The sequence below is a fragment of the Fukomys damarensis genome, unplaced genomic scaffold, assembly GCF_012274545.1.
Source record: "Fukomys damarensis isolate Sample0158 unplaced genomic scaffold, DMR_v1.0_HiC HiC_scaffold_37, whole genome shotgun sequence".
In the NCBI taxonomy this organism is placed as follows: Eukaryota; Metazoa; Chordata; class Mammalia; order Rodentia; family Bathyergidae; genus Fukomys; species Fukomys damarensis.
In genome coordinates, this window is record NW_022900949.1 from 4,106,118 (window position 1) to 4,116,535 (window position 10,418).

At 42.1% G+C, this 10,418-nt stretch overlaps 1 protein-coding gene across 1 annotated transcript; it reads right to left on the reverse strand.

Annotated features, from left to right (window-relative positions):
- Positions 1-456: 456 nt before the first annotated feature.
- LOC104850816 (vomeronasal type-2 receptor 116) lies at positions 457-9,427 on the reverse strand. The gene is made up of 4 exons (XM_033759430.1): positions 8,669-9,427; positions 4,713-4,940; positions 3,472-3,595; positions 457-1,382 (listed from the first exon to the last, which is right to left on the reverse strand). Exons 1-4 carry the CDS (start codon positions 9,410-9,412, stop codon positions 457-459), a joined length of 2,022 nt encoding a protein of 673 aa, XP_033615321.1. The 5' UTR covers positions 9,413-9,427.
- Positions 9,428-10,418: the final 991 nt, after the last annotated feature.

A 10,418-nucleotide genomic window follows, 5' to 3' on the forward strand; every position in this document is an offset into this window, starting at 1 on the left:
GAAATATTGACAGTAAAGTGTGAGAAAGGAAATACAAACCCAATAGCCAGAATAAAGTCTAATCGGCATATTCAAGTCACACTAATACTCAAAATAGAAAAAATACAATGAAATTCATTAGGGAATTCTGAGATATAATGTTTTGAAGAGAAAAGTTACAGTATCAGTAATTCCTTAAACTGACTGAGGACAACTGGAACACAAGATAAAAGAAGTAATGCAATGAATCTTAAGCAAATAGATTGGGATTTATTGTAGAATTTAAAGAACAAGAAATTTACAGAACAAAATTCAAAGTAAAAAAGTGTTTGCTACAGGTCATCCTAACATTAAGAGTATCATGGAAAAAATGAGCCTCTTGATTATTGAAGTAAATGCCATGTATTATTCTAACACCTCACACAAAATAGTGCAGATTTACTGAGAGACATTATATTTTAGGAAGAACATATTTTTTTAACTACTAAGGTTTCTTTTACTGGCACGTGTTTTATCTCTGAATCCATGCAGAGAATTTCTCTCTGGCCTTAACAAAATAATGTAGCATTTAGGAGCAAAGATGCAGCCCAGCAGCCCCGCACTGGAGGCCAAGATGGAGAAGACCTCCACGGCCACCATGACCTTCCCCTTGGTGCTGTGGTACACGGGGAGGAAGGTGACCCACACACTGCAGAACACCAGCATGCTGAAGGTCAGGAACTTGGCTTCATTGAAGGTGTCGGGCAGGTTCCTGGCCAGGAAAGCCACGGTGAAGCTCAGCAGGGCCAGGGAGCCCAGGTATCCCAGGACACAGTAGAAGGCAGCGAGGGAGCCCTTGTTGCACACGATGATGATGTGGCCATGTTCCAAGTGTGCATCTGTGTCGATAAAGGGAGGAGAGGTTCCCAGCCAGACTGCACAGAGAATAATTTGGATCAGGGAGCAGATGGGGATGACAAGGTTAGAGGCTCCTGACACCAGTAGCCACCTGATTGATCGTCCCGGTTTGGTAATCATGAAGGCCAGAATCACAGTGATGGTTTTGGCCAAAACAGTGGAAACAGCCACAGTGAAGACGAGTCCGAATGTTATTTGCTGCAGGACGCAGGTGGCTGCGTTGGGCCGGCCAATGAAGAGCAAGGTGCAGAGGAAGCAGGGGAGGAGGGAGATGAGCAGGGTGTAGCTGAGAGCCCTGTTGTTGGCCTTGACTATGGGAGTGTCTCGGTGTCTCACAAAGAGCCCCAAAACCGCAGCGGTGAGAGCAGAGAAGCACAGAGCTGCGCAAATCAGGGCCATGCCTAGGGGATCCGTGAAGGACAGGAAGTCCACGGTCTTGGGGAGACAGCGATCTCTGCCTCTGTTCGGGTACTCATGCGTTGGGCACCGCGTGCACTGATCTGCATCTGGGGAGAAAGCAGAGGTTCAGCAGTCCTTATTCATAAAGCTTTCGATTTTGCGCAGTTGAAGAAGAAGGTTACCCATGCAGTATCGCTATGAGGCTCAAAGGGAATTTGGAGATCCCCTGGAGTTCGTGCCTGGCCTAGGGAGAAAGCTTTGAACTGTGGCTAAGATCAAAGTCCTTCACATGACCTTCAGCATTAGGCATTTTTAGGTCACATCATGCTGTGACTCTGGGATGTCATCACGCCCACAGATGTGGACTTCTCTCAGCCCCTTTGTTGTCACCTCAGCTTATGCCTCACGAGAATCCCTGCACTGACACACTTGTAACACTCACGTAGCACAACTGAATTTACGGCTTTCCTATATCTATACTCAGATGGAGAAATATTTAGTCCTTCTTCTACAGTTTTATAAGTCATTGATCTTAATTCCTAGAAGAACAAGTCTTTCTTCATGCTACAAGTTTATTTTTCTGTGACTATTCCAAGAAAATTTTTTATAAAAATATTGAAGACCATGAATTTAAAACAGTTGCATTTTGCCTGCAAATATATTTCTGGTGTACAACACTTTAGAGAAACTGATGTTTTAACCCAATTACTGAGGAATATGTTTTTTTTAATAAAAAGAATTTCATGCACTTACAACTGAAGGTGTCTTTTTTGTAAGCCTTTTTTTTACTTTTTTTGTAACGTAGTACAAAATACGTTGTGAGCTTGGCATAGATGATGACCATTGCTGGAACCATTCATTTGTGCTTTGGTAAAGCTGGAAAGCAGTCAGGGGCACAGCTCTATTAATGGGCATTTCTGTGTTTAATTTAAAATTTATTTATAGGAGAGAGAAGCAAGTTTCCCATTCCCATTTTACGGGTCCTAAGTATGTTTTCCTCCCACAGTGTTAGAGACTTAACCCATGATATCCCCAGCTTCCTTTGTTTTTCACCCTGAGGCAGGGTCTTGCTAAATTGCTCAGGCCCAGCCCCAAGGTGCAGGCTTCCTGCTTCAGATCCTCCAGGTAACCGGGGTTACAGACTGCAGCTCCAACTGGGCTCTTACTCAGTTTTCATAGGTGATCCGAAGGACAAGATTACAGATTTGTTCTGTTGGGTTGCTCAGCCCTCTTCATGGAGCCACCGTGTTCTCCTTGGTTTTACCCATAGATCTGCTTGACACCGACAGGCAGGGGAGTATTACAGTGTGAGTCTCAAGCCCTTTATTTCTTTTTTCTGATTTTATGCATTGGTTTGATGTTTCAAACCTGGCACAAGAGGGAAAGTGATTTTTTGTTAACTTATTTTTACCTCAAAATAGTTACTAGCTGTGCTAAGCGAAGGAAACACAACGATGCTTGCTGCTGATGTGATTGGAATGGCACAGTAATTTGGAAGGAATTAATGCAATTTTATAATGTTTATTCTTTCAACGTTCTAACATTGAAGTATTGTAACATTTGGTCCTACATTGCTTATGTTACAAAAGCATTTTGTTTTGATTTATAGCTACATAATGTTAAATGTGTAGGCATTCGTTTCAGAGATTTTGGATGACGGTATCTTTCATTGGAATACTGGGTCGTTTTATTTTCTTATTGTACCATAACATAAAAGTTGATAATATAATAACTTTACATTAACAGTGCATACTTAAGAGCATGCACATGGCACAATGTATATTGGGATATTTCTACAATATTTTATGTAGTTTATTATTTCATCAGTGTTCTGATTTCTCTGATGAATGCAATGATTAACCATTCCAAACATATTAAAATAAAAGAGCAACAATGCATGTACTTATGCTTTGTCATGGAAACTATTGGATGGGAAACCAGTGCACCAGCAGGTGGGTTGCAGAACTACACACCTTACGCTTCCTGGATGGTCTCTGGACGGGCTTACTGTGAGACTCAGGGTAACACCATCTCGCTCAGGCCTCGAAGGTAAAGAAAGGCCACCCCAGGAACCAGTGCCTCTCTGGAGCACTGAGTGAGGACTGTCAGATACGAGCATGCACATATATCAGTGATGGAGATTATAAATAACTGTATGGGAGGAGCAATTGTCATGGTGTGGTTTAATGATTTTACCTGTCTGATTGGAAATGTGTCTCTCTGGGCAAAAAACACAAGTAAAGCAGCAGGTAGGTCTTCCTTCCTGTGGAAGTTTCCTAAATCCTGGACCACAGCTCTGGCTACACACTGACTGAGGAGTCTAAAAGAAGAGAGAAGCACTGCTCATGACTTTGCACAGTCTTATCAACTTAGAGTTGTTGTCAATATTTCCCTCCACCTCTAAGAGAAGTTTGACTTTCTCTATGAGATTATCACTACCTCTCCCCCATCATTTCCGTGTTGATACTACCTAGACATCTATTTCGGGATTGCAATAGTGAACTTGCCTTTGTTTCTTTAAGCTATTTGCCAAATATAATATTACACAGTATCATGATTAATCTGTCACCAGCAACATGGTTTGGCTATTTTCTCTTATTTATCAACTTCTTCCACAATCGTTAGAGGCAAAGTTCTATATGTTAGTGATTCTGAGGACTTTCACTCCGGAGATTATTTTACTATGCCATCACATTTGATGGGACCTAGTGATTTTAAATTCTAGATGGTAGAATATAATGACATCGTAAGCTGGCTAAGCCCTGGAATTTAACTACTGAATTGTGCGTTAGAGAAAGGAAGAGAGTACGTTATGAATCACAGGGTTCATTTTGTGCACCTCTGTCCTTCATAATCAAGGTGGGCACCACTTTCTACACACTAACCATCTATTGTATAAAGAGCACCGTTGTTATACAAAGCTCTAAAATTGCATGAGTTGGTTCATGTGTGGAGAGCTGACATGAGAGCCCGTCAGTGATTTGAGATGCTATTCAAAACTGAAATTGAAGCAAATATTAATTAAAAGGACAAAGACAAAAGGGAATAGTGTGAATGTTATGTCAATCTATGACTTGCCATTTAATAGTCCTTCAAAACATATAAAGACTCTGATAATGTATGGCAAGGGCTTCTGGGTATTTGGAGAGACATGTGTGGTATTGATCTACCTACGATATCATCTACACCTCTCTTCATTACCTTTATTCCCATTTCATCGATGGCATCATAAATGAATATACCTTGCTAAAATGTAGCTGTTTCTATAAACTTGCTCTTTCTGCCAGCATTACCTCAGATGATCTATCAGAAAATTCAAATAGTGTGAAGCCCAGCTGCAAGAGGTGAATCTAGTGCTGAATTGAAGTCCTGCACTTAATCTGATCCCAGCACTGCACTCAGATACCTGTTGTGTCCCCTGTGGAAAGGAGTCGTACCTCCGTGAAGCCAACAGGCCATTCTATCCTCTCTTCGTTGATGACCAAGCCTTCATCATGTGGACTCCCAGAGACGAATTCTCCTACTTTAACCAGCAGCCCAAGACCAGCTGGGAAATTCACAGTGTTCTTGATGTCGTATTGTGCCAGATGACGCCTTTCCTCATCCAAGGAAATGAGGCTTCCGGCACTGTTTGTGAATTCAGTTTTCTTCAGGAATGGATGAAGCTAGAGGAAAGGCATCAGTTTGGAAAGGAGAAAAGCACACAAGTTAGAGGTGAGGAACCAATGTGCACTAAGCAGTGCCTTTCCCTCCACCCTCCACTCAAGTTTCCTCTTTGATAGGTGGTCTGTCCTGTGTGGGTGTTCACCACCCCATGGTTCCAAGTGAGAACTCTCTCCCCATGTGTAAGTGGGGGAGTAATGGAAACCAATCGCAGCAGTTCTGGGGTGCTGCCTCCTGTGCAGCGCTTTGCAGGATCTTGCTTGCAAGTGTGAGCTCTGAGTTCATTTTGGACTTGCTACATGTCAGTCTTTCCCAGTGAGGAGGGCTCTGCATGAGTGAATGCACTTCAGATGTTGATCGTGATGGTTCCACGAATGTATAGAGATGTTCGATCTCATGAAAATAAAGTCACTAAATAGGCGTATTTTGTGTTTGTGTTACACTCTAGGGTCTTTTTTCTATTCCTAAAGAACTTTTTGGTGAAAGTGGTTGTCTCGTGACATCATAAGGAATATTCTACGTCTTCTCCCCTGCCCAAAAACTCTCCACATTCTAACTGGGATTTGAAATAGAGTTACTAAACCTGAATCTGTGGGGGTCCGTCACACTTTCTTGTGGAAAATAATAATTGTTTTTCTTATGAAAACTATTAAATTCTTCAGTATCTGGAATAAAAGCACTTTACACACTTCTCAATTATAATAAGCCTTTATGTTGCTAACTTGAAATCCTGGACACGGCATCCAATAAAGAAGGTGAATGAGGTTTATCAAACCTTACTGTTATCGAGACTGGAAATTAGATGACGATTTTAAGTTCATGGCAATTTTTATATGTCTATATTTGTATTTGAATTTTATATTTTCATCATATTCAGTAACGTGAGTAATGTATTTGTAACTTGAGCGTGAGATGATTCATAAAAAATATTTTCCAGTCTGTGTCCACTAGGGGGTCGTCCACCGTTTCCACAGCCTTACAACACCGTGAAATTGATAAAACATTTTCACTCCCTTACAAGGGACTTACGTGAATAAATATTATTAAAACATGTCATTATACTATGTTTACATTAATTGCACTCAAAGTGTTAAGTTCTAAATATATTTTTGTGATATGTTCACATTGGGCATATTCAACAGATTAAATATTCTGAGAAACAAATAATATTTTATTGAAAAGATGCTTTTGGTACCAAGCTAAATTAAAGGACATGAGATCACACAAATGATTGTGATAATTAGTTCTGTGAATTTGTGTTGTGCTAAATGTATTCATGCTTTCTAATTTTACAGGTTTTCTCATGTATGGTAGAGAACAAGAGGTTAATTTTAATTAATATAGGTGTTACCTTAACTTGGTCTTGAACAGCCAGTAGAAAAGTACAGTCTGAAGATATACTGATTCAAGACCATGATACCAAAGTTGTATATAATAATCTTCTCCAGTGGCTAAGCTCTACTGGCATTTTTGAACTACACTGCTGACTGTTTTGGGTTGTTAGAGGAAAAACTTATTATAACATTTATAGATCTCAACAAGAGTTTTAAATATTTTTAGCTAAAATAAAATTTTCCAAAAGTGTTAAATTCTCAATCTTCTTACCGGTAATCTTAAAAGGGGAAATTATGAGAAAATATCAGAGAAATGGCTTTCCCAATTTACTACTCATTGATCACAACCAGCTGCAGATACCTCCACTAGTCAAAGGGTCAGAGAGCAGCAGCTTCCAATCACTTTAAAAAGTTTCTAAACAAGGTTGTTTTTCCAACCTGCTGTTTTGTTTTAGCACTTACAGCGTGACTTTCCTTTAAGGCCTGTGAAATCAGCTCTCGGAAGAGAGCCCACCGCTGTGTCTTCTCTACAGGGACTCTGCTCAGCTTGAAGAGGTTGCATTGAAACTGCACCTTCTTGCCCCTAACTGCAGTTGGAGACCCTGTTTAGAGTGGATTAGGATCGACAGCTGAGTCAGGTAGACACTTCACAAGTCCTTGTGACACAGCCCACGCGTAACAACATAACGGGAAAGTGTGGCTACCTCCACGAGCTCAATGAAATATTCTCTCTCTCTCTCTCTCTCTCTCTCTCTGTTTCTCTTCCTTTCTTTCTTTCTATTGGAACTGGGGATGCAATTTGGGTCCTTGCTCATTTGAGGCAAGTGGCAGAACCACTGAGTCTAAATCCCCAGACCTTGTTACTTTTATTTAAAAATTTTAAAATCGACCTCTATGGGGTAAATATACTCCATTGCTCCCCCACTGATAAATAAACTTCACTGATATAAACATAGATCTGATAGACAGGTCCTAGACATGAGCATTATCAAGCGATGTCCTAACTAAAAGGTAAATGACACAAAAAAATAATAATGTAGGGGCCAGGGTATGCTTGTTTTTCAACAGAAATTAAAAAGATGCTGTGTCTGTCATCCCAGATTTTATACTCATGGACCAAGATGATGGATTCTGTGCAAGCAGCACAACGTGATACTCGCCAAAATCCACACGAAGGCTGAATCTGAGCAACTCTTTCACTGGCCATAGCCCCGGGACCTCCCATATTCACCAGACCTGATGCAGCGGTGCTTTTCCAAGAGAGAAGGGGGACTGCATTACTGATGGTGCCCAAAGCAGGCTGTGAGGAGTTAGTTCCTCATTGGCTTGTTTATAGAAGTGAGTCTGGCTGAAGCCTACATGCCAAGGTCAGAGTAACTCCCACCCAGACTCTGCTGCCACAACTGACACCTTTTGACTAGAAGGTCAGTGTTCTAATTACAACTGTGCATTTGGTCTACTGTATTCCTAATTGGAGAATGCTTTGTCTTGTCCTCTATGAGCATCATTTATGCTAATCTCCATAGAAACTGCATGTACCTTCTCTTTACCCGGATTGATTGCAAATAAAAGTCAGTGCCTGGGACTGGCCAGCACCTTTGTTGATTGCACCAGCCTTGGTAGTCCTGACGCCGTGCTTTCTCTCTTCTAGTTCTGTCTCTTAACATAGTTTTTTATCAGGCCTGTGTCATATATGGGCAGGTGGGGACAGGAACCTAACTGCCGGGGTCTCTGGTAGTTCAATGCTTGTGTTATGAATTCAGGTAAGACAGGGATAAAATCTACACCAATTTATACTTGAACATATGGGAATGTGATGAGCTTGTTTATACCTCATGGGTCTGATACTTACAAAATAGGAACACAGACTCTGATCCTGTGATTGTGTGAGATTTGGAAAGAGGGATCTATACAAACAGTTCGTTTCCATTAGTAATTTTAGAATAGAATGCGGAATCATTTTCTATTTGTAGTCAAAGTTTCACACGAAGGGCTTTGGCCACAGCATATGCTGGACTTGGGTGAAATAGCTGCTTCAGATATGATGTTCATGGCTGTACTTTGTGGCTCCACATTTATTGCAAGAGAAACTATACACCTGTCCCATGGTTGATTTCCTTAGAGTTTGTCAGGAGTTCTATTTAGAAATTTGACCACATTTGATGCTGTATTTGGAATTTTTGGATAACTGCTTGGAATCCCAGCCCCAGTAACAGTGATCTCCCCATGCAGGTGAATATTCCAGATATACCTACATCTAGTACAAAAGAAGCCCAATTCCAATTGCTTAACTCTGCTGCTCTAGACTTGAAAACATGGTCATGGTTCATCCCGTTAAAATACCTGTGGACACCATGAGGCCGTCAGTGCAGGCCCTGCTTTGGAAGTGGGTTTACCTGCCACGGAAGGGGTCTGTGCAGCTGTGCGCATTCTGGAGAGCACATTTCGGTTTCCTCCAAGAGCCTTTGATGGAGCGCGTGGGCCACTGCATGAACCGCATTGTAGATGAAATAGCTGGAGTCAGAAACAGTCATCAGGTCAATGTTTCCTGGCAGAAACTGTAAGGAGGTGTTTGGGGAGCAAACGCCGATTTTCCCACAAAATGACCCAGGAGGAGAGCATTCCAAAAAGCTGAGCCATAATTTACTGAAGTAAAAGTCTTCAGGGTATCGGGAAGGGTTGGATGTGGCGAGGAATTGTCTGAGACCAGGGACCTCCGCGTTGTGAGGAGAAAGCGAGAAGCCTCCATGGAAGGAGTGCAGCATGTGGTTCATCTCGTACACGACGATGTCCCACTTGGCGGTCATGATCCACACCTTCCCTGTGGTCAAATAGAACTCTGCTGCAATGTCCACGGTGATGAGGCTCCCGACCTCCCCATACAGGATGTGCACGTTTGCAGATGAAACTCTGATCCTGGCCATGAAGGTGATGTCACTAGGTTTATACATTGTCTTAGTGGCAGGGAGCTTTTCTGCGAAGGCCACACAGATACTTTTTTTTAGCATCTCTGCCTTCAGGTCCCTCAGGAACAGCTCACCTTTCATGTCATCAGATATAAAGATGGCCACCCACGTCCAGCCAAAATGCAGCAGTAACGACATCATTGCCTGGACCAGGGTGCTGTCCTTAGGCGCCATCTGATAGAGCGATGGATATTGGTGTTTGTCACTGAGCCTGGAATCAAAAGGTCCGTATGTGACCTGGATAAACAAAGAAAAATGTTGTAACTCTTGAAATTAGTGGGATCTTATTTGTTTCTCTTGCCGAGGGCCTGACAGAATTCTCTCTATGGTACGGCTAGGGAGACCACTATTAAGTAAACGGTCGGAATGGTGTAGAGATTACCCATTCCTTTCACTGTGAACAGACAGAGTGCTAGGATTTCTTGCTCCACAGCATTTGGAAAGGGCATGTAGATGTGATGTTCCCTGAAATAATTGTTAGATCTACCAGGACTTTTTACCCTGGCAGCTGACTCAAGAAAAAGTAAACTTTGGGTGAAGTATCATCAAGAGTGGTGTCTGCTTCACCCTCTCCCTGCTGCCTTGGGCTGTAGAGCCACCAGCCAGCAATTACTACTGGCTGTAATCTCTGAGAAAGAAACAGATATTTACTGTGTTATTCTCTGAAGATTTTCAAATTATATTGCTGCAGTTACCTAGATGGTGTTGAGTAACGCATTCACCCACCAGGGGGACCTCTCCAAAGGCAGTGTTTCTAGAATGTTCCTAAAGTACCTACTCTGTCCATCTATTACGCCTCGTAACTAATCTGTATGTTGTAAAGTTCTTCATGAAGGAACGTATCAGAGATACCTGGAAGGAGGAATTTCTGTTGTAGTCCTCTCAGGATGTCTGTGTGGGTGAATTTAAGGCAGATTTGTGCAAACTGGGTGAATCCCAATAGAGTTGTAAGAGCTTCAGCTGCTCTTTGGATCTCTGAAACTTTAAGCCCTCAGTGTTATCTGGAATAATTCAGAAGTCCCAGTGTTCCTAAGCCCACCTTGGAGAGTCACTGGCCTCTGGAGGCTCCTGAGACTGTCACTTTCTGGTATGGGCAGATTTTGCCATGGAGATATGCCGTGACACACAGCCGTGAGCTGCTGGAAGTCAGTGGTAAAGGAAGTTGGGAAGTCAATACACG